The sequence below is a fragment of the Vanellus vanellus genome, assembly GCF_965231255.1.
Source record: "Vanellus vanellus genome assembly, chromosome: 15".
Lineage (NCBI taxonomy): Eukaryota > Metazoa > Chordata > Aves > Charadriiformes > Charadriidae > Vanellus > Vanellus vanellus.
The window spans coordinates 13,027,951-13,052,460 of NC_138920.1; the positions used below are offsets into that span (position 1 = coordinate 13,027,951).

The 24,510-nt window shown below is 44.5% G+C and overlaps 1 protein-coding gene across 1 annotated transcript in view; it reads left to right on the forward strand.

Moving 5' to 3' along the window:
- The window catches only part of CTNNBL1 (catenin beta like 1), a 55,854-nt gene that overhangs the window by 27,632 nt on the left and 3,712 nt on the right, over positions 1–24,510 (forward strand). Inside the window, exons 11-15 of the mRNA XM_082491165.1 lie at positions 3,453–3,634; positions 14,113–14,210; positions 15,322–15,402; positions 21,823–21,960; positions 22,586–22,658. Of these exons, the coding sequence (XP_082347291.1) occupies positions 3,453–3,634; positions 14,113–14,210; positions 15,322–15,402; positions 21,823–21,960; positions 22,586–22,658 (572 nt within the window). The remainder of the gene's footprint in view (positions 1–3,452; positions 3,635–14,112; positions 14,211–15,321; positions 15,403–21,822; positions 21,961–22,585; positions 22,659–24,510) is intronic.

Consider the following 24,510-nt stretch of genomic DNA (forward strand, 5'->3'; position numbering starts at 1 on the left):
CATAGTCTGTGCAGATGAAAGGACAAATAAGCAAAGTTGAAAGTTTATTGACATGATGCGAGATAGATAAGCTGTGTGAGAATAAAGATATCAGGCTTGAATCTCCATTACTGTCTTAGAGAACATAGCATTCTGTATCTAATGCTACCCAATACATCTAGCCAAGTTCTGTTAATAATGGTCATGCACAGAGATCTGCAGAGAAGTATAGCATCTTTCAGCTGAGCATTTAACATGCTCAAGAGATTCCTATAGACAGTAATGAAAACAGGACTGCTTTCTGCTATGGCCAACAGCGAAGGATGTTGTCGTTTTGTGTGAGCTTCTGCTAGTTTATGGGGAGACAGTGGTACCACCTGAAAATGAACATAATGTGGCTGATGCGCTTTACATGATGTGTCCACCGCAAGCTGTGTCCTGGTCTTGGCGTGGTCTCGACTTGCAGTGTTGAGGGGGGCTTGCAGTTGGCCACTGGGAGTGGAGCTTCACCGAGCAGATATGTGGGAGGTGGGCAGAGGGGTCTGGGAGAAGACCAGATTAAGAAGGACAGAGCCCGTGACAGCAGAGATGATGTAGGCAGTTTTGAAGTAGGATGAGAGCACAGGTATATATAATTATTTGGTTTGCATCTCTGCAGCAGTGTTGGCTCATTTATTTTATGGAGTGTCTTTATCAAAAATAAGATGGTTTATCAAGGTGGTGGCCACTAGTGGAAAGCTTATAAATGTCGCATAGAATGAGATTCAATATTTTTTTTTAGGTCAGGAAGCACTTTTTAGTACACAGTCCCTCAGCCTTACCTTGGTAACCTAAATGCAGTTTACCTTACAAAGCCAAAAGAGAGAAAAACAGGCTTGTAATGTCAGTTCCCTTGCACACACTGACAGGAAGCTTATTGCTTTTGCTGTAAAATTGTGTTAAGGTTTGGAGGAGATGCAGCCACTCGGTTCCCAGGGGATGTGTCAAGAAGATTCTCTGTTGCATAGGAAAAATGACGTGTGGCTTTCCCAGTTATTAACCGAAGACGCATGTGTATGCACATAGACAAATGCAGCAAAGGGAACTTAGGGAAACGTGCATCGTTTGCGCAACACGATCTTCTGTTCTGCAGCTATTCAGTGGCTTTTCTTGACCCTTAGAAAAAGCATTTGCTCCTGTACAGCAAAAACAAGGTGAAAATGGACAACTCTGTATGGCTCCCCAAAGTTTGACTATAGCAATTTCAGGTTATATTGTTTATGATTATTAAAATCCTTTTATGTTTTCTTGTCCTGCTGTTCCTAATGACCCCACGGAAACTTAGACTGTCTTTTTACTAAATCTTCTGGTTAATTAAACGGAACCATTTTATGCAGCACTTTTCCAAGAAGTCCAGTTGTCTGCTTTTGCTAGTATTATGGAAAGTGAGAGATTGTGTTATGCTAATGTGGAAAGTCCAGATAATGTTAGCACCTCTTCTTTTTGAAATAATAATAAATGTACCGAAAGAGTTCTCTCGGATGTAAAGGTATTACAAGGGGGAAAACAATGGTCAGCAAATAAAGTTGTAATTCAGAGTTCCCTGTGAAGCCTGAGGTCACTCCCTATTTGGTGATACTCACGTATGCTTGTCTTTGCATTAGTGTTCAGCTAAAAGTTACCTCAATAAGCACAGATGGGACTAAGATAAACTGCTTGGCCTCCGGCAGAATAAATATTTCAAATAAAATCAACTCTAGACAGTCCAGTCAAGCAGCTATTGATCTCTAAAAGCCTGAACTTAAACCCAATGAATATTCCAGAGATCAGCTCTGTGCAACCTTCCTAAATGCTGATCAATATGCAATTACTTCCGCTGAAAACATTTCTTATATTGTCTGGCCTAAGAAGTACTTTATTTTTAGCTCCCTGTAGAGGGGATGTGGGGGTGTTGAGCCACCCTCCTGCACTGCTCTTCACTCCTGAGTAGAACTCACTGCTGCACCAGATCCCAGCAGCATGTGATGCTTTCAACAACTGCTTCGCACCCATCAGAAGCACCTGTGGCTGCACTGGGCATAGTAACTTTCTTTTAGGCTAGGATGCTAATATATGTGTCTTTTAAGTTTGCGTGTTGTTAGGGGTTTACAAAGTTCCATCTCTAAGAGAAAGTGTTTTCCACGGCTCTCTGGAGCTTGTGCTTCGAGAAGACCCTGCTGATGGCCGTGAGGTCCAGGTGGCCAGCTGCTGGGTGGCTCAGGGTGCGCTGTTTGCAGGTGGGCAAGCTGCTCCTCACTGCTGGCTTTGGCAGCTGTGTGCAAGGGTAGCGCGGGTGCACTGCCTCCATGGGGAGAAAGAGGAGAGGGCTGGACTGCATCGGTGGTTTGATCTTCATAGATCTTATTCCAGGTCCACAATAACACCCAAGCACCTTATGGTAGTGCAGAGCAACCAGTGTGTGTCCAAGGAGAAATGTTTTCTTGTCATTGCTCCAGGGGGAGGGCACGGCTTGTTTGTGTGGGGATTTATTTTTATATGTGCATCTAGCTGTATATTTGTTAGAGAACAAATTCCTTTAGAGAAGAGAAAACCGGAGGACGTTGCCATGCACTTGGTGTGGAAGGTGGTGGGGCTTGTGACCATGCTGCCCTGCAGGGAACATCTGCCTGGACTGGCCTTTGGGGACACTGAGGGCTCTTCTTCTTCAGCTCACGTTAGCTCCTGCTGATGTTTACCTGGTCTGTTGGTTTTATGGGCTGTATTTGTGACTGCTTTTTCAGTTCGTGTTTCACAAGATATTTTAAATTTTCCCCTGAATGAATTATAAATTCCTCTGTTTCTGGTTTGAGGGGTACAGAGCTTTTGGAGATGGTTTTCAGACCACCTGTGTGTTATTGGTGTGAGTTACCAGCATCAGCATTCTGAGCTAGCATTAAAACAGAATAGCCCAGAATCTATCTGCTTCCTTCCAGCTGTGATTTCTGGAGACGAAGTTTTCTTCATTATAGCTGATGACCAAGCTACACTTACCAAACTTACTCCTTTATTACGTTGAGTTATTGCCAGATCTAAATCCTCATCATCTTGGTGTGACAGTATTTGTGTTGTGTACCCAACCCAGTCTCCCCTGCTGTTTTGTGCTAGTATTTGTAAGGTGGTGATGAAATAACTTCTTTAATAGCTGAGAAATAAAAAAAGGAAATAAAAGCATAAAATATATAAAATGAAATAAGAAGAAAATAGAAAATAAAAAGAAATAAAAGGCATTAAAAAAGAAATAACCAAGAGAATATTTTCAACCACAGTTTTTAAAAGAGAGTATTTGTCGAGACAATGTTTTGACGACCTGAAGAAAATCTTGCTTAGAGCCTGTGCTTAGACTCTTCATGCTTTCCTCGTCACATTTGTTTCCCCGTTCATGCTCTCTTTACAGTAGCATGGTGCAAAGCTCTTCGTGTCCCTGAAAAGTTTAACTTGCAGCTTTCTTTTCACAGAGAGAAGAAGATTTCCCGCAGCAGTGCCCTGAAGGTACTGGACCACGCCATGATTGGACCGGAGGGCACAGACAACTGTCACAAGTTTGTTGACATTCTTGGTCTGAGGACCATCTTTCCACTCTTCATGAAATCACCCAAAAAGATAAAGAAAGTTGGAACAACTGAAAAAGAACACGAAGGTAGGCATGCTTCCAGATCCTTCTTATTGTCAGGGAGGAGGTGAATGGAAGGCAAGTGTCTGAAAAGTACCCGCCACAAGGAGGGAATGGCACATCACTAGTCTTCTCGCGGTTCCTCCTGCAGTTTTCAGGTCCAGGCAGCCTGCCCGCTCCCTGTCGCAGGCTAGCTGTTGATGACACACTTGCCCCGCTTGTTTTGGTATCAGCGGTTCCTGGCGGTTCCATTTCATGTGCTGTTAATAAGTTATTTTACTCCTGTAGGGTCTGTTGTTTGAAGCTCTGACTCTTTGATGCAAAACTCTTTTGAAAAGAGTAATGAGGCAACTACAAATGTCACCTCAAAAGCAGTGTTTTCATGGCTCTGAGCACTGAAGTGTGACTCGATGAACATCAGGCATTGCAGAAATAAACTGCATGCTTTTGAAGTTGCCTTTTTTTTCTTTCTTCTATTTTTTTTCCTCTCTCCCCTGGAAAACTCTGCCTTAACAGAAATCTGCTTTGGACTATTACTGCAGGACCTTACACTGAACTGAATCTAGGGTCAGTCCCTCCTGCATCTGGTAACATTGCCTTTTCCATTTTGTTAATAATTGACTACGTCTTGGAAGAAACTTTAAATACTGCCAGCAATGCCTGAGGTTTTGCGCCAGTTCATTACTCATCTCAGTTCTATAAAGGGTGAATATTGTCAAAAGCTGAAGAGGTGTAAGTGGCTCTCAGGCTTGCCTAGTATCCATCCTTAACTCTTGCAGCAAACCGAGGAAAAATGGAAAGGCACAGCAACAAGATGGGAGCTCTAAACCCAAATACCCTGCTTTGGTACTGGCCCCACAACTGGGGTGTAACCAGATGTCCGGACGTTCTCCAAAGCGAAGGCAGGGAGGTGCTGCCTCCTGCAGAGCTCGCCGAGTGCTGGTCTGAGGCGCTGGCTGAGGCGGAGCAGCCCCTTGCTCTAGAAGAGCTGCAGAGTTGAGGGCAGCTCGGTGGGCATCTGCTTGTTCTCGTCCTTCCTGAGGACAGGGTGGCGTGCAAGAGGAGGGACAAATTCAGCAAGCGGCTGTTTTCTTGAAAACTCTGCCAGTGGTGAGCTGGTAACAGTACATTTGTTCTAGAGCACCACCATTAAAAGATGACAGTGCCCTTGTTAACAAAGGTAGTGGCTTGGTAAGCTGCAGAGGTGGACCCTGTGCCTTGGAGGCGGTGGGCTGTGGCTGGACAGTGGGTCCAAGCAGGAATTGGCAGCACCATGGGCTGTGTGCGCGCATGGCGGCGGCTGCTTTCGTAGCATGGGTGGAAAGAAGGGGCTTACCTGGAGCCCAGTGCCAGCCCTAGTAATGATTCACACACGGGCTGCCAATTCTGGCTGCCTTATCTGTCTTGTATTGTGTTGCTTGTCTTGGATAGATAATGGTGAGGAAGAAATGCTGTCGTGTATTCTGGGGTTTATGTAATAAAATTGCAGAAAGTGTTGTTACGCTTAGATGATGGATTTAGGGGATGTTTTGAAATCTTCATTTGCAGTATGAAAATAAGGTGGTTTAATTCTTCTTGCCGAGAGAAAGCTCAAACTAGAATATGAGCTTTTGAGTAGAGGGATCTGGGTCTGTGGCTCATGTCATTGACTTAAATTTTTCAGTTTGGGAAAGTGAGTTAATCTCTGTCTCATCTGCTTCGTCTTGAGACTGCAGATGACATCTGTGTGCAATCTTGGCTACTGTGAGGATTAGGTAGCAGTCTGGAAAGCCCTAAAGGGGTCAGTTCCTAACTATTTCTGTGACAGGAAAAAGCAAATCTGCCCTCAGGAAAATGGAGTGATCAGTGCAAACAGTCTTCGTATCATACCTCCATCTTATTAATATTCAGAAGAAATGGAAGACGTTAAGATGAGTCCAGAAATCAGTTTTATTAAAATAAACTCTCCCTAAACCACTGTGGTAGTAAGTCCAATTTTCTTTGTTTTGCATCACCGGGCAGGTGAGTTACTGAATTTCTAACGATGGGAGTTAATTGAGATGTTTAACAGGGTTCCCCTGGAGCCTGTCACAGCCATTGTCCTGACACGTGTATAAGCAGCATAGTATATGTTTTTACTTTGCCAACTGTTGGACCAGCAATACAGTAATTACTTTGTGCTCGGGGGCACTGCGGGTTGATGGTCGGCTCTTGTGAGCCACTGGCTGAACAGGAATACTACAAAGACTCCTTGGTGCCTACTGGTTTTAAAGGAGGTCTAGTGTGATTGGGAATTGATGCCCTTTGTGCTGCACTGCTGCTAGGAACACGCTTCTTTCTGCATATCTCTTTGTTTATTTATCAAAAAGAATGCTAGCATTCAGTCTTCTCTTGTCATCTTTTCTTGTAAAAACTTTATCCTGTGTTCAAACTGTTTAAAAAAATATTAAAAATTAATTAGAAAGATCCTCTTCTGCTAGGAGAGCGTTCATGTATATGTCAAATGGAGGAACATATTCCTTTAAAGGATTAACTAGAATGGCTTTGTAGCAGAGGCACCAGTATTTCTTAAAAAGCAGTTCTAAGGAACTGCGCTGTGAGCGCATTCACTGTAATGCCATTGAGACTGTGTGGGGACAGACACTCGTGGTTATGCTGCAAAATATGAAATTCTTAATGGGCTATTAACCCTGGAGCCTAATTACAACTGTTTAAAGGACAATCCCGTTAAAATGCTTCAGCACTGGGTGAGGTACCAAACAGCTCTGCCAGAAGCGTTTGTCCGCTGAGACTCTTAACTCCTCCGTCTGTCCTGAGCGTCCCTTTGTCTGCAGCTGCAGAAGTGCCGCCAGGCTGCAGGTACAGCACCAGCCGGGGCTCGAGGAAGCTTTAGCTGCAGTTAGTGACAGAGACACTTTTCTGATTGGGCATCCGATGCTCCATCTTTACAGCACAAAATCTTTTGTATGTCTGATGAAAATACTCCTCTTTATTTTATAGTAATGTTGCTTTTTACATAGGAGATACTCCATAAAATAAACATTATTTTATTGTCCTGAAGGCAATGTTCTGAATGCGACAAAATAATAAATACCCTTGTGAAAGAGTATCAGTGTGACTTGGCGAGCTTTTATTTATTGCAAAAATTTATAATCCAAATTAAATTTGATAAAAATAACTTTTCTGTAATGTATTTATCTATCTTTTTTTATTTTTTTTTTAAAGCCAGCATAAAGATGCCAGTACTGGTTAGCTACATTTTAAACACTGCTGATGTTTAAAAATTATTTTACTCTAGGGAGCCTGTGAACAATTTAAATCCAAACTGCACATATTTGTGCTTTATATACACTGTGTAATTAGGAAAATAGAAAAAAAAAATCTTAACCATCTTTATAGATAATCTGAGTCTGAAGATTTGGCTGGTGGTGTCTAACTGACTACATGTTATCTACACTTGAATTTTGCCCGACTTTGTACAGATCATGATATACTCCTGAGGGTATTATGTTTGGCAGACAAATCTCATTTGAAGCAATTTCCCTTTTTCTGAGGCAGTGAAGCAACTCAAAACAGAAATATTTTGCAGTTTTACAGAGAGAAATGGCTTAAAGTTTTCCTATGTGGTGTCAAAATACTTGTGAGTTGAGTATCCAGCTGGGTTGTCCAGCCTTGAAGTAGCCCGTTGTTGTAGAAACCGGTGTGTCCTGGAGAGAGTTTTGTTGTGAGTTTGTTGAATGGCTGTTAGTGGGGTCCCCCTGAGATGCTGCTTGGCATTGTGTGGAGCTGGTGGAAGGGTGGACGAGGCAGGTGGAAGGGTGGACGAGGCAGGTTGTAGGAGGTGGAGAATTAATGACAAGTGTTACTGCAGAAATGCATTTAATTCTGCTAGATGCTCAGTGTTTATTTTTGTGATTGACCGCTCCCTGTAATGTTCCTGGTTAAAGTCTGTGATCCCTCTAGAAGTGTAATCCAGACTGGTGTTGAGTGTGAGAGGCTGAGCTCTGTGTACAACATACAGTACAGCATAGCTTGGCCCGTAGCATTTTGTTGTCGCGTGTCATAAGGTAAGTAACACATGGTAGTACAATATAGCCTACCTATAGTGAACATTGGTAGAAAGGTAAAGGCCAAATTGTGGAGAAAATGTGCTCTTGGTCAGTCTGAGACTGGGGGCTACATTATATGTATAAAATGGTGAGATCTGCCGTGTTATGGGGGTTTGTGCGTTCTGATGGGGCACCCTTGAGAGGAGCCCGGCTGCCTCATGGCTTCAGTGGGACTGAGCTGGAAGGGCAGAGAGGGCAAAGGGGCAAGTGTCTAGTGTGTGTGATTGCAGGGAATAAACAGGAATTTGGCTCTGGGTGGATCTTGGCATAAATATAGGGCAAGATTTGAAATAATGCTTCTATATTGTAAACTTTGAAATGCGGGGGATGCTGTACGAGTGTCTGTGTTCCAAAATCTCTTCTGTTGCAGAGCTGAGGGTCAGCTCATCTTCACTGCGCGTAAGGGTGCAACGGGTCTGGGGACTGGACTTCCCACAGCAACAGTTGAATTGAAGTGTTGGATGCTAACTTGAAATTCTTGAACAGTCTCAGTGAGCTAAAAATGGAGAAAACAAATTCCTTCTGAATTAGAGTCTGTAGTGAAGCAATCATAACTTGCTTGATAGGCTGTATATTCTGCTCTTTCTCAGGACAGTTATTTGCAGTCTAGTTTTGCTCACTTGGAGAGTCTAATGAACTATAAAAGGATGTTTGTCCAATTCATCTTCATTTAAATGCCTTCTCTTGACTTAGATGTCAGTTTTACTTAGGAATGCTTAATTTGATAACCTGAGAATTAGTTCAGCCAATTTCCAAATGAGAATTCCTATCACTGTGGTTTTTTGCCTGTTCTCCCTCTCACAATAAGGAAGCCTCTTTTGGAGATATCAGCAATACACTTCCTTTAAAAAACAACAACAGCAAAACCCATTTCTTAGTAAATTTGCTCTTACTCCTTGTGTAACATACATTGAAAGGCAGCAAAACCCTTGGAATGAATGCCTGCTTCAGAATGAGTTCCCTGGGCATGGAAAAGTGAAAAGGCAAGAGAAAAACGGCCTGATAAAGAGTATCTTTATTAAGAGAACACCCTCTGCTAGCCAGCAGAAAATATTTTTCATGTGGTGGTCTTCTGAAGTGAATACCTAGGGAAGGCATCAGTCTGTTTAAACAGAATTTTGTTATGCCAATTTGTTATTTTACCATCAACCCTCCAGAATATGACAGGAATCTTGAATGAGCCATGATGCTGAGTACAGAGTTAAATTTATCTCAATTAAAGCTAGCATTCTGCTGTTACAAGAACATTACAAAAATAAGCTTTCTCAGTTGATAGCATGAATTTTGTTTTACTTTCAGCATGATGCTTGGATTCCAGCTCAACAGGGGCATTGTGTGGAGCTTTTTTGACCTTTCCAGGCCCTACTTTACCCATCAGTAAAATCATTATTTCTTACTGTTGTCAGTATTTTAAGATAAGATTTTTCTTGGCAAAATATTTTGAGATACTAGAGTGGGTTACTCTTTAAAAATGTAGAGTATTAATGCATGTGAAAGCAGGTGAGCTTATTAGATGCTACAGCATTGGAATAGCATGTCTCTGCTTCCACCCGTAATTCTGTAACGAACCACAACACTAGTGGAGTGCAGGAGTGGTCAGTCTTCCGTGACTTTACAAGCTGCATTGCAAAACCTCTGTCTGAATGCATTTCATGTGCATCTGAAAGCTGTGCGGAGCAGGAATCAGAAGCCACTCCTCGGCACTCCTCCTCTGCTGCGGAGTTTGCCTGGGGCGGACACACGTCTGGTCAGGGGGTGTTTTGGCAGCGTGACCTCAGCACTCGCTGGGAGCATCCTCCCTCCCTCCAGAGCTGGAGAGCTGCTGGTCCTTAGGATGTGCCAGGGGCTTTGTCCCAGTTTCACAGCAGACTTGAAGCCACAGGGGGTTTTGTGCATAGGAAGGGTAGAAGTTTCTGAAAGAGATGGCTTTTTTTTTTTACCCTGGTACTTTCCTTTTCCTAATTAGAAATAACAGTTTATCTTAAGAGTTCTTTACAAGACAGAAGGCTCTTAAATGTATTCTGTGGGGTTCACCAGAATACCCTGCTCATCCACCTAATGACTGCTGTCCCCCTGCACCCAGAAGCACACGCCTTCCCCTTTCCCTGGGAGGATGCTTGCCTCATCTGTGTCAGTGTTGCAGGGGAGAGTGCTTGAGCTTCCTCCCCTGCTAGGCAGATGTCCGTTATAATGAAATGTAAAAAAAAAAAAAAGAGGGGGGGGATAATAAAGGCAGAGAAGTGTAATGTTACGACTTGATTTGACAGGACCTCCTGCTGTTGCAGCTGCCAGTGGCAGCCATGGAATAGATTAATCTGTATTCCAACATGCCGCAGCTGAAGTCAAGATCGATCTAATTAGGGTGTTTTAAACACTGCTTGCATTCTGAAGTCTTCGTGCCTGTCTGGAGAGGGAAGGGCTCTCGAGAGTCCGAGGTGATCCTGGTCTAAGGGGGACTCTGGTGCAGGTGGGTGAGCACACGCGATGTGACCTGCTGAGAACCAGGGATGTGGCTGGTACGGTGCTCTGCACCGCAGCACTGGCGTCGTGGTGAGTCACAGTACCTGCAGGTGAACCAGCTGATGGGGCAGAAAACGGGGTTATCTGCTAATAAGAAAGCAGCCTCAGTCTTCCCATATCCATGAATTTGTGAGATTTTGGGATGTTTATATGAAAAAAGTTGTTCTTGATGCATACTAGCTGCCAGCTGATAACTGTTATTCCTTTAAAGGAATCTTTGGTGGTGCTGAACACGGCTCATTTTGGTGTTTGATTTTCAAAGGAAACACATTTAGTTGTTCTTAGAAACGGGGGCTAGGCAGCAACTTCTGCCTCTGGCCATGTCTGTTGCCCTCCTTGAAAATGACTCTTTTTGTGCAGGTGATGTGGACTTTGGCTGAGTGTTGGCACGATTATTTAGAAGTTCCCCAAATATTCAGAGGCAGGCAGGTTGCCCGAGGCATTGCCCGTGGGCGATGTGCAACTTGTGGCCTCTGTCAGCTGAGATCAAAGCTGGGCAGCTGCAGGTTTTGCTCTCTGAGGACTCAGAATAGCACCAGCTACTAATAATTTTCCAAAGAAGGTTCAACCTGGAGCAAATATTGGGCTTATGACCTTTTAAAATTTTGCATATGTGAGATACATATTGGTGCAGTTGCGGGGAAAATGGTGAGACCCCCCCCATGTCCGCGGAAACCTTTGCTCCCAGGTTAACACCTCTCACTTCTGATTACTTGTGTAAATGCTTTAATTTATTGAATAATGGATTCATCCACTTATCCCATTGCACTTCTCTTACCCCAAGGTTTACTCTGATTTTGGCCGGTGTCCTTGCACATGGATGTTGGTGTTTGTTGGGCCAGGGGTTGCATTACGGCATAATTGTGATTTTGGGGAGGGGAGCATGCAACACACTAGTGCATTTTTTTCAGAAAGCTGATAAAAAAAATGGCCTAGATAGTTCAGAAATATTTCAGTAAAACAGTTTTTGAACATTTTGATCAGGTAACTAAATATTTCCTGGATTTTCTGGAGTGATATGTTGAAAGAATAACCTCATTCTTAAAAAACCTGTGTCAGCTTCTTTAGACTTCTCAGTAGTTTTAAAGATTTTATGGATAAAATGGATAAATATCTGCATATGAGCACCAAAGCAAAAATGATGGCTAAAATACATTTCCTAGTAAAGGAGTATTGGGGGAAAAAAAAAGCAATGAAGATACATCATTGGTGAGAATATTACTACTAAAATACTGTGTCAACACTTCTAAATGCTTACAAAAAAAGAAGGTTTGGGAAAAAATAGTGTGAAATACAGAATGCTGGCTTCTTTCTAAAACAGCAGAGCATATGTTGGGATGTATTTAAAAGAAAAAAAAAAAGTCTTCATTTTGTTGTATTTTTTTCACCTTAAGAAAATAGGATCTTGCAAGGACTTTGGAGGCTTTTACAGTATTTTTTAATGTAGACACTTAATTTGCTGTCGCTTTTTGTGGAATAACTGTTTCTCTGCAGCGAGAGTGTGCACTGACATACCCAGAGCCATCCTTCACCCTCGTGTTATCCTGTCGAGATGACAGAGCAGCCGTGCGGTGCTGGCCACCCGATAAACCTGTTATCTCCCCTGCTCCTCCTGCCAGCAGCTCTCCCAATCTCTTTGGAACATGAAAAATTGACACCACCTCAGGCAGAAATCTGTTTCTAAGGAAGCTACATTTATAAGTAGCTAATGAAATAGGGTGTGTGCATGCGTGTGTACAGCCTCTTCTGTTTGCTGCCCTTATGTAGTATGCAGATAATCTGTGCTGCAGAGAGGGCAGCCGCAACTTGGACTTTGCCTTTCCGCGGAAGCGTAAGCTGGCAGTTAGTGCAGAAGCTCCCTGCAAACACATCGTTGTCGCTTGTTCTTTGTACGCTGCTGCAATTGATCAAGGCTTCTTGTGGCTCCAGGCTAGGCAGCGCTGTGGAAATGCATGTTAAAATGGTTTGACGGCAATAAGATGATGATCCCTTTCCTCTGCACATTGCATTTTCCTCTCTGAACATACCAAATCTTGACACCCCTTCTCCTCTCCCCACCACGGTCGGTGAGGAAATGTTTATGGCTATTATTTTTTATCAGTCTTTATAAGCAAGATGAAAGTGAGGACATCTTGGACAAGTCACAGTTTTGAATACATTGAGATGTCTAAAACATAAGGTCTGTGCTTAATGCGGACCTGTGGGCAGGAAGCAATAGCGAATGATTTGGCAAGGGAGAGAAACTCGTGCCTCTCATTTGCTTTGCTCCTTTGTGCTTGCTTTTATTTCCCCATATTAAAACCATATACTCTTTGATATTGCCAACAGTGTTTCTCCTGTTGGCATACATTTTGCAAATGATTTGCATTTCTGCGTCTCCTGTGATACTGGGGGTGCAGAAGCGCGACGTCTGGCCGCGTTTCCCAAGGACAGGGAGGAGGACACCTTCCCTGGGCTCCTTCCCTCGCCTCGCACTGGCTTCCAGGGTGAGTTGGTTCATCCACCCTGGGAAGCGTTCATGGGCAAAATGAAAAAGAACCAGAGTATAAGGGTTGTAACCTGAGAGCTGGCCTCAAAATGTTTCGAACACAGTATGAATTTATAGGTATATTGTGTATAAAATTGGTGAATCCTTCTGAAGAAACAAGGACACAGAGAAGCACTTGCTTTTGTAATTCACGGAAGTCTGGTACTGCCAAATATTAATGGTTAAAAAAGTGTAAGATGCCCTATGTGAAAAAGTGTTCTTTTGGAGAAGATTGTGTTGCTTTCTGTCCCTCAAGGAGCAAAGAGCTCGAGGCCCCATTCTGAAATGCTGTGGTTTTGAGCATCACCTGAACCCGGTGCTTTGCAGCAGCCGGCTGCTGCTTGGTGAGGCATGGCATACCGGGGCTGTGCTGGGACATGTGCTCAGGTGGAGCTTCTGAAAGGGGTGCAAGGCACAGAAGCAGCAATGCCACGTGGCCCTTTGGTGGTCACCCACCAAGGGATGTCCTTGTTCCTGCAGAAGTCGTCCTGAGAGCTCGGTTCTGCTCCTCAGGAGACTAGCGCTGCTGTGCGTTTGAGGCACTTGATTCGGTCACCTTTCAGAATGAAGCTGTGGTTGGACGATAACATAGATGTTGTCTCTTGTGTGCTTGCAACGTTGACTTTTTGCTTGGCTCCAAGGTTTGTGCTGTAAAATATGACCCCCAAGTGCAATTGAGAAGACTGTAGAACACGTTTATTTGATCATTTCTGGTTTGCTGTGGCACATTCATATTCAATCCACGGGATTTTCTGTAAATAAAAGTGGTTTGTTTGAGGATTTTTTTTCCTCTAGCTAATACCAGTTAAGTCTCTGCAGGAGCGGCACGCTGGCACAGTTATTCCTTTCTCAAGCTTTCCTGTTTCACTAACCGTCCCCTGTTTGGCAAACTAAGGGTCATTTGAGTGACAGTGTTGGCTTCGGCCAAGATTCCTTTTAGCCCTGAGGGAGGAGGCAGTGTGCTGTGCCTTGAGCTGTGATGGAGGGTGCCAAAAAGAGAGTGTGGGCTGCTAGGCAGGCGTGCCAGCCTGGGGAGGTAAACTGGAGCAGAATTTGTGCTTTATGTAAGGCGCTTTTTTCAGGTCACCAAGGAAAAGCAGGATCACTGTAGCAGGAGTAGTGCAGCAGAGCCGGAGAAGACCTCGCTAGCTGGGCTGTGGTGGGCAAGGAGCCATCTGTGCCCCCTGCAAACACAGCTTGCTGCTCTCGCCGCCGCTCTGCCACCGCTCACCAGTGATGAGAAGGAACCAGGGTTCCGCTTATCAATGGCTACACACTGGAGTGCTAGTAGTAAATTAAATGGCATGTTACAGAGAAAATAAGCTCCTTGTTCCTGATCTCAGCATGCAATTTTCATTTTGTATCTCCAGAACATGTCTGTTCCATCCTGGCTTCCCTTCTGCGAAACCTGAGAGGGCAGCAGAGGACACGGTTACTGAATAAATTCACAGAGAATGACAGTGAGAAGGTGAGCGCTGAATATGTGTCTGCAGTCTCTGGGCTACCAGGCTGGGAGGATACTTGATAACGGCAGGGTGCCTGTGTACACTCGTTAAGTTACTGAAAAGCCGGTATCGTACCTGCCTGTGGAGACTTGTACTCTTACAAACCATCGTTCTCTCATTCATGTTGTTGTCTACAAACTGGAAAACTGGAAATGCCTTTAGTGCTTGGCCTCCTGCATCATATGTGCTTGTGTTTTCTGGTGCTCTTGCACATGGTAGTAGCGATTCTCAGTCCTGTGTCTCTCTGCTGAAGCCTGATCGTATAACACGTGTTGTGTGGTATTACATTGTGCTGGCTCTGTGAGACCAGGGCAGCGTGGAAAGGTGCCAGTTTTTTCTAGTGAAGCTCTTTTGTGGAGAGTTTAGGAATTGCTATAGTACACATTGAACATTCCTCATTCCTCTCCTAGAATGTGTCATTTTAGTGGTGTTTACTCTGAGAAATTCTTTCCAAAATATTTACATGGTGGTGGATAGATCAAACAGCTGTGAAACAGAAACAGCAGCTTTTGCAAACCAGTAATTCCCAAGGGATTTGTAAATTCCGCCACTGGGGAAATATTGGTTCCTTAGTATTCTTCATTAGTGTGTCTTAAAGGTGTTTTTCATAACCTGTTCTACCAACTGCAGAAAATTTCCCATTACTAGATAGGCTTTCAGTTGCCTAATGCATTTCAGAGGAGAGCAGGAGAGCCGTAACATGTCTCATACATTTAAAATAAGCTTGGCTGCATACAGCATAGACAGAAAGGTCCATTGAAGAAACCGGGAGAACTAGAAAACCACAGCACAGTAGAGCGAGCGAGCTAGGGACACGTGTCTATTTGCTGCCTTTTAGCTGGAGCTGACGAGAGCATATCGTGATGTGGGATTACATTCAAATGCCTGCAGACTCAGCGTGCTCATCTGACCAACACTTGTACCGTCCTGTAATGCATTCCTTCCTGTGAGTGACAGCATTGCCTGTTACTTTGTGAAGACCGCAGCTGGGAGGAAAACAACACAGCATGAAGGATTAAAGATGATTGCATTGTTCTTTTTTCTTGCTTAGGTCTCTCTCTTCTGCCCTTGCAGGTTGATAGGCTGATGGAACTGTATTTTAAGTACCTGGATGCAATGCAGGCAGCTGATAAGAAGATTGATGGAGAGAAACATGTATGTATTGCTTAAGTTTTGCCAGCTCATGTCTACAATGCCCTCTGTACATCTGCACACAAGTTCTGGCTCAGCCAGGTCACTCTTCTGTGCTGTGCCCTCATGCCTGTGCTGTTCCTTCTTAATTCCTGTTGCTCTGCTCTCCAGCTTCCAGTTAACCTTAGATGAAATAGGCTGAGAACTTCTCTACAGCAAGTGCTGCTGGCCTTTTCTTAAGAGTGAATTTTACTAGGAGGGTCGAAGTATGTGCTTCAATTTGCGTTCACTTTTACTTGGCTGCAGTCGTGCTTGGTTTGGCAGATGGAGAGTAAGTGAAATGCAGAGAGACAATTACATGATAATGTGCGAGGCCTCCTACCCTGGTCTTTAGAGTTCTGATCAGCTGCGAGAAAGCGTCTATTTTGATTAGTTAGATGAGGCTTCAGCCAAAGGCTGGTGTGTTCTCTGCACACCAGCAGTGAATCGTTTTGAATGACATGAGCCTTGGTACCGCACAGTACTTTCTTGGAACTGAAGCTGGAACAGACTTTTTGAAAGAGAATGAGCTGTTGGAGTCAGGAAGCAGCTTGCAGAGCTGTTAGCGAGCTTGGCCAGCTTCCCACAAGATTATCTGTATCAGCACTGAAGAGGGTGTGAGATTGATTAGCACTGACGGAGAGTAATCACTGCAGCCGCTGTCCCCACATGTGGGCAAGCTCAGCGTGCCATGGGCTGCAGCCCCCCGCCAGGCTCCGACAAACAGCTGTCTGCCCATGGCCAAGGCCACTTCTCTGGGCGCTGGCAAACATTCTGAGGGCATCGGAGCTCAGCAGCTCTGCTGCTGCTCAAAAAGGCACGGGGGTGAGTGATGAATGGAGTTGCTTTTGCTGCCAACCTTCGTGCTCCGTATGGACAGCTGCAGCTTCACAAATGAACGGTGGCCTGAAGAAAAACAGCCTTTACCCTTTCCTGCTATCCCTCTGCGCTCCATTCATCCTCCCTGGAACAGAGGGAGAAATTATTTATTCTTTATATTTCAGTGTTGGTGTGTGGGTTTTAGAGCTCAAAAACCAGGATGGATTTTTCTGGCTGTAATCTTGTGGTGTTTTGGCAGCTGCTACACAGAACCCTGAAATGCAGCATGCAGAACCAGCGTATGTGCCCTTTATCCAAAAAGATCCTGAAGCATCCTGCAAATGTTAACACCTGTAGCAAGCAACCAGCACAGAGCAGGGGCAAAGGGAATTTGTGAAGAAGCTTGTGTAGAATCTCTTTAATTAATAATATTAACCCATTCATGTTTACTGATGCACGAGAGAAGAGAAACCGCAAGAACCTCAGGTTTTCCTTTTGTATCCAGAAGGCCACTGGGCTTTTGCCTGACTGCATGGCTTTGTAGGCTGGAATGGCTAGAATAAACAGATCTCAATTCTTCGCTCCTACTAGAGCTAATAATAGGATTTAGCAAAAGCATCTCATGCGCAATATATTGGGCACATGTATGAATATGATGCTGAGGTTCATTCCTCGCTTGGAACACTCTTGGAATTAGCATTTGCTTTGTTTGGTACCATCCTCAAATGGTCAGTGGGACACGGTTTCCTGAGCTCTGAAGTTGCTCAAGTGGTTTCCCCATGCAGAATTAGGCAAAAGCCATCATTCTGTGCGTCAAATCGCAGGATTGTCTGTCTGTGTCAGGATTTATGGAGCACTCTAATGTTTCTAGTTGTGGCGCATGAGTCACTGAAGTGGATGGTATGAGCATTTGGTCCTATAGAAACTGCGCTATGTCACTTGAGGGCTTTTGACCTCTCTCTTGCAGTAGAGGACACAGCACCCCAAAAACCTGGTATACAGTTCCTCACCTCTCTCCCTGCCCCAAAGAAAAATTATATTTGATGAGATTTTACATGTTCAGCCTATACTGATGAGAGCAAGATCCAAGTGTGATGGACAGTTTATCCTGGTGTAGGTGAAAACCTGATTATACAAGAAATGACTGAGTGTATCGTACCTGATGTTTTATCTTCAGTAGTGCAGCTGGCATAAGAAGCTCCTGCTCTGGCAGTTCTCTTCCTTTTTTCTTGTTTTACCTTGGCTTACTTTAGTGGTCTGGTTTATAGCTCAGCTCTTTGGCCTGTGGCAGTGAAGGTGTGGGAATAGTTGAGGGGTAGAAGGGAGGGGAGGGACTTCTGAAGCAAGCTGGTTCTGAGGAAGAACGGTTGTAATGGAACTGCACCCTTAATCTGGACAATGAAACAGGATGAGGTCCTCTGAGTCCCTTCTCAGCGTTACCCACTTGTTTGCTTCTGTGGAATCCATTCAGAAGTGGTCAGAGGTGATAACTTAGTGGTTACCCTAATTGCCGTGTGAAACCCAGGAGCAAAGTCCATGTGAGCATTTGTCTCCAACACCTGATGCCTGTCTTAGCACTTTTCTCAGAGTTTTTAGTTAACGAAACCTAGAAAGTATCCTGTCCCCCTCTCAAATTCTTTAATTCTTTCTGTAGAAAATGGTGTAAAATCCTATGGCTTTTAACTCCCTCTAAAAGGAGGTATAATTATGGGCGGCAGCAATAGCCTTAGTGATCTCTAAAGATGGCAGGAAAAGACAGGAGATGGTTTAATATTTTTATAGTTCCACAGAAAATTATGCTCAGCAGGTTTATTCGATAAAATATTCTCACCAGACACTTTGCGCTATAATGACTTACAAATTACATGCTAATTGTGCTACAGTTAAGTCATTCTATCCTTGAAAAGGAGAGGTGGAACTCCTAGCATGAGGGCAGATTGGGATAACTGAAATAGGAATTTGTATTAGCCCAACATTTCTGTTTGGTTTAGAAAGGCCAAATTGCCTGGAGTTGTGCTGAGGGCAGGACATAGCGTCCTGGCAGGGGCTGGGTTAGTGCAAGTGAAAAAAGAACACAACTGTGTTCACGGGAGGGCCTGCGCATTCTGGAGTGTGGCTGAATTCACGCTGTCTGTACTGTGAGCTTTCCAGCTAACGGCCAGCAAGCTGAGGTAGGCTTTCAACCCTCTTGCTGAGTCTGGTGGGTCTTTTCAGATGACCACCCCAACATGGTTACCGTTTCTTGCCACTAAAGTTGAGCTCACGCTTTTGCAGGAGCTGCTGCTCTGTTTCTCCTGACTTGGAAGCGATGGTATGCTTTGTAGCAAACACAATGAGCTTTTCAGCTCTTATAGAACAGTGGCTGAATTTACAGAAATCCAAGCGTGTTTCAGCTTGTAAGGCAGGAATGAAGAAAGTCCTTCCCACAGCAGAGGGCTCTGATAGTTTCTTGTGTGGTTCTGAGAGCTTCTTGGTCACCTTGGTGTGACTCGGATGTCTGCCTGATCTCCTGGCAGCAGCAGAGTCCGTGCCTGACTAGGGCTCACTCCTAACCATTCCGTGTTCCAAGGAAAGCGGTGGTCAGTCTGCTGAAGAGACCATGTGGTCTGCAGCCTCTGCATTTGAAAGAGGCTGCTGGGGAAATGGTTATCACAGCTATGAGCAGATGGTCCTGGGCAGTCCTTGTTATGATGGTCTGATTTCACCTGAGGCTTCTGCTTGCTCCTCTCCTGTTGCAAGTCTCAATCCCTGTCTCCTGCATGTCCTTTTTGACCAAGGGCTTAGCAGTGACCTTGAGTTTAGCTTTCTGCCTGTGGTCTGAAAGCACCTCCTGAGCTGTCTTGCACCACTTGCCTGCCCCAGACAGAAAGTAGTAAGGGGAGAGAATCTGTAGTTGGTGTAGAAGACAAGTTATGGAAGTTGCTTTCATGCACGGCCATTTGGAGCCTTCTCATCTCTGATGACCTGGAGCAGCCTCACTATCCCACCCGGGGAGGAAGCAAACCCAGGATCCTGGTGGTGGTCTTTGTTCTCAATCAGCACCCGTCCCTTCTGCTCTGCCCATCCTTGCTCTGTGTGCTGGGGAAGGTGAGTGGTGGGTAAGGAAGGAGGAGGATGCAGAGAATCTTTTGGGCCCTACTCCAGTGACTACGTGGAGCAGATGTGATCTTTTGTATAGCATTGGCAGATCCATTGTACCTTTAGGTTTTGAGTCTCTACTTTACACCTTGAGGCCTGTCAGTCCTGCCTCATTAGTGTGAGAAAAGCTCATTTTAGCTTCACAGAAGCCCATCTTATTGCTGTCTTCTCCCATCAGCAAGGGGCATCTCAGTACATATTGTTGGCAGATTAGAAATGGCATCTGAGTGCTCATTTGGAGGTTAGTGACTTGACAGCTTTGAAAGAGAGACAAAGTGGAAAGGTGGCTATTTGGAACTGTACTGGGAGGCAGATTAGCATTTAAAGGGTGGTTGTGGTTTTAAAAAAAAAAAAGACTCTGAAAAGACACCTTAAAACTGTACTTGTCTTCTAATTCATATCTGCTTAATTTACTGGCACAAAATAATCTCGCCTCTCTGTCGAGAGGGGCTGTTATAACTGCTGCCTTCTCTGTGTAATCAAGACAGCAGTTGCCTGGATTCGGCTCCTGTGATCGCCGTGCTTGGATCAGAATACAGAACAGACATGGTCTTTGTTCCCTGCTCTGGAGATTCAAAATCCTGGCCTGTTGATGTTTTTCTGTTCAGGAATTTAGCACTGTTGAGAAGAGTAGCCAATAAGGCTGTGTGCAGTGAAGAGGATAAGCGGTAGTTTTGAGAATGAGTGCCTTGTCCTCTCTCTGGAATGGGGTTTTTGGACATTTCAGTCAATATTCCGATCTCTTGCTAGCCAGACTCAACATTGCAAAGCTTTAGAGACCAGATTTGATCAGATTCATGCAATTTGGTACAGAGGTAGGGTGAGGAAAGTCACTCCTTGCGCAAAATTGGATTTTTCTTTTCACTGGCAAGAGCTCCCATGCAAGTTTTGCCCAGTCATGCCTGTGCCCATTATTTTGAGAACCTGGAGTAAATTACACTTGTGCAAATGCTGGAGTCCACAGGATCTGATGCTAAAGCATCCTGGAATGTAGCCAAAGCAGTCGACTTCATGGCATTGGTAACTAGGCATTGTTTTTTAAACGTAACTTGTTATTTCACTGGCAAAATAGGTTTCTAGGAGGAAAGGAAAAGTATTTCATTACCTGTGCTTTCCTCTCTCACTTTTGGGAGGCAGTGCTAAACATCTGTACTCTAAGTCACTCATTCAGATTTCTGTACGGTGAGCATCCATTGCACTCCCTCCAGTGAGAAGTGCATGGGGTTAATTTTCTTTCTTGTGCCTAAAAGACTCTACCTACAATTAGATGCGAGGACTTGGCTTGACAAAACAGGAAAATTTGATAGCCTACATCATCTTTGGTGCTGGTGACCTTGCGTGTGTTTGCCCAGAGCCTGTGCACCGCGAGGAAGCACTTCTTGCTGAGCATTACAGGTACAGTGCTCTCGCTGGTGATGGCTCTAATGAGAAAATATTGCTCCGCTGGTGTGTGCCCACCTGCCAGCCGGCTGCATAATAAATCACACTAGCTGCAGCGAGCTAGCAGGGTCTGACAAGCTGCTTCCTTTATTTAAGAACAAAACCAAAAAAACAAACCCCAAAATGCAAAAGGTCACACATGACATCAGTTATTTTGGCCTGTCGGTCTCCATGAAAATGGATGGCAGGTTCAGCCGGTGGACGCGGCCGGCCTTTCTCGGGAGGAAACTGCTCTGAGTGTATTGCTGGGCTGCTTTTGCCAGTGTTTTGAAGAAGATGCTCTGTCTGAACAAGATGAATGGAGTGGCCTCTTGCCTTCTGCCTTTGGCCTCCATTTGGACAGGTCTCGCTAGTGAAACACCGTATGTGCTGAGGAAGAACAAACTGCTGGCATTCCCACAGAAACCAGTGGTCTTCTGCTAACAGAGCCCAGCTGGGGCTCAGCCCCATCAGTATCCCTAACAAGTGAACCTGGAAAAGCAAGGCTGGGCATGGTAAAACTGTACTTGTGCAGAATTTTTGGACCTGTTTTCTCATTCATCAGTCGATAATGAAGTTGGAAGCCTGATAGGTCTTTGAGTCTGCTGGAGTCATGTTCTGCACTGCTTAACAGCACCCTCAAATGGCCAGTAAAAGAGCAGGTTTTTTGTTCCATATTGACAAAGAAGTTATAAATAATAGATACACTGTTTTGTTCCATATTCACAGTCTCTAGTCGCTCAATTTAGAAATGTAATTTGTATGTTTAAATTAAAATTTTAATTTGCAGATGGACACACTTCACAACCAGCAAAGGCTGAACCTTGTTCAAAATTGAAGGAAATGTTTCGTGAACTTAAATGAATTATTAAAAGAAGTACTTCTTTGGCGAGAAATATACGGATGTTAGTGTTTTGGGGAACAAAGCGTTTCTTAAGCAAACTGCAAATATCATCAACATTTTGCCACAACTAATGGGAAGTACTTGGAGAGACAGTCATCACACCTTTTCTTTGTGTTGCTTTACAGGACATGGTGCGTCGGGGAGAGATAATAGACGATGACATGGAAGACGAATTTTATCTCCGTCGCCTGGATGCTGGTCTCTTTGTTCTACAGCTCATTTGTTACATCATGGCAGAGATCTGTAATGCCAATGTTCCCCAGGTAAAGCTATATACAAGGTTGGCAGTTCACTTGTGTTTCCATCCATGATACAAACAAGACTCTAAATCCTTGCAAATACTGCGTCATTGAATAATCTCCTCTTTAATTCCTTTTTTATTTTGGAGGAAACCTCCTGCTTATTGCGCTTGCATCCATACAGCTTCATCATGTCATAGCAGTTAGGAGGGCATTAGTGGGTACAGAAGCTGATCATTGTCACTGTGTTGACACAATCTGCCATGAGCGAGGTCACAGTTTGAAATGGAAAGGCCCTCTTTATGCCACTGCTGAGAGAGTGGTGGAAGGGGACATTGTCTCAGAAGGTCTCACAAGGGCACAGACTACAGCAGGTGCCTTTTCTTGATCTGTGCAAAATACTGCATCTCTGCTGGCATGAATACATCGGGGTTTGTGAATACGTTATGTGGTTCCTTGAACCTATGCCGCATGCCTTCCAGAATGTTCCTGAGTACGTGCTCTGGGACTGTGGACTAGCAAGGCTGAGTTGGGTTTTGTGGTGCTCAGCATTTCCTGCTCTCCTCTCAAAAAAGTGGAGGAAAAGGGGTTGTGCATGGTTTGGTCTTCTATTGCATGTGACTTTCTTCTCTTTCCTGTCCCCAATCAGATTCGTCAGAGAGTCCATCAGATTCTGAACATGAGAGGCAGCTCCATTAAAATTGTTCGACACATCCTAAAGGGTGAGTTGAGATATTCCTATGCATGTCTCACCTCTACCAGGGACAGCTTGGTCATCAATTTCTAGGATGAGCCTTCACATGTAATTCTCCTTGACTTCATGAGCATCTTCAGGCAGCAGTTGAGTAGTGTTGCGAGATCTGTGCCGGGCTGGAATCACCCTGATAAGAGGCATGCTTTACCTTGGAGTTAGGACACTTGCGGTTGTCTGCTGTCATGGAACAGCACATCACTTCATACTGCCATCAGCTACAGACTGGCTGGAACTCTCTGCTGACATTAACTCTAGAGTAAATATTTAAGGGAAGTGTATATGCATGCTAGAGGGAAGAAGAGTGGAGTCTCATCTTTCATTAACGTGGCCCTGCACTTTACCATCTGCACCATATTAGTATCTGTGGTGTATTTGTCTTGTTCTTAGTGTCAGATTAATACGGATTATAGCATTAAAGTATCCTCTGTAGCTTTAAAATGTAGCTGTTGTGATTCGCAATCCCAGTTTTAAAGTACTGCTTGTTATTTTTAATGCTTATGTTGAATTAGAGAAATGCTTATTTGAGCTGTGACTCTCATTTGTAGCCTGCTGTCTTTCAGCAGAAGCAGCCAGTTGAACTGGGGAAGAAGAGGACAGGACTCAGACTGTCCCCACAGCCCCCTCCAAACTGCGAGGCTTAGGTAGAGAGCTGGTAATCTGCTGCCTGCAGGAGGTGCCGCCTTATTTAGCAGAGGGTTGTGCGGGATTGTGTCTGCTCCTGAGGTGCTGTGTTGTTTTCCATGAGGGGGTGAGGAGTTTCTCTCTATTTCTCTTCTGAAGACAGGAAGGATGGCAGCATCTCTGGGGGTACTGGGCTGTGGGTTGTGTTGTTTCAATGTCTCTACTTTCTTTGGGAATAACAATGATGTTCTTCTCACCTTTTCTTCCCCGCCCCCTTCCTCCCCCCAACACTGGCAGGTATAGGCAGCTTTTTTCTTGCAGATCCTTTTGGTTTTCTCCTTTCCCGTATGCAGGAAAGAAGGGGATCAGAAGGATGGCTGGTATGACAAAATTAAGAGTGATTTTCTGACAGTGTGAGATTACCTGCTGCTATAGGCAATCTCTTTGGCCCTTTTCCTTTCCCAACAAGTACAAGTTAATGCCTGCTGATGAATGGGGGGGACTGGGTAGGATGTCTTTTCTGCTCTTAATTATGATACTTGACAATTCCTGCCTCCAAACTGTCCGTTTCCAACTTAGAGCATGGCACACATCCACTTTCAGATTCCCACACTTGACCTGGGCCACGGGTGCCCAAGGGATTTGCCTGCACACCTCGCTGTATTTACACACCTCACGTTCATGTCTTTGGTTTGTTGATTTACATACTAAGCTGAATTGGAGGGCAGCTGCATTAAAATTTCATCTGATTCTTTCACAGACAGTGACTTGCATTGTGAAACTTTTTCAGCGGTTTTATCATGTCTTGCAAGCTGTGCATTGTACAGCAGGTTGGGTACTCTCAGCAGTATCATGTTCTCTGCCGGAAGAGGCCAGATATGGCATGTTAATTTGTTGGTGGGCCGTTGTGAAATACTGGAATGGGGCCCAGAAGATTCCTGCCAGGTAGGAGCAGCACTGAGCTTATCTGCAGTCTGTGCTGGTGAAATTTAAGTTTTTCAGTAGTTACATACCTATGTCCAAATATGTTGTCAGTGCTGATTCACCAACTTTTAACAGAAGTGACACCACGGACAAGTACCAGCCTCTCCAGAGGAGTCGGTGCGTTGAACACAGCTTGCCTGTTGGAGTAGTTTGGTTGTGGACCCTGGAAGTGTGCCTCCCAGGGGGCTGAGGGGCCAGCAGAGGATTTCCAAAAT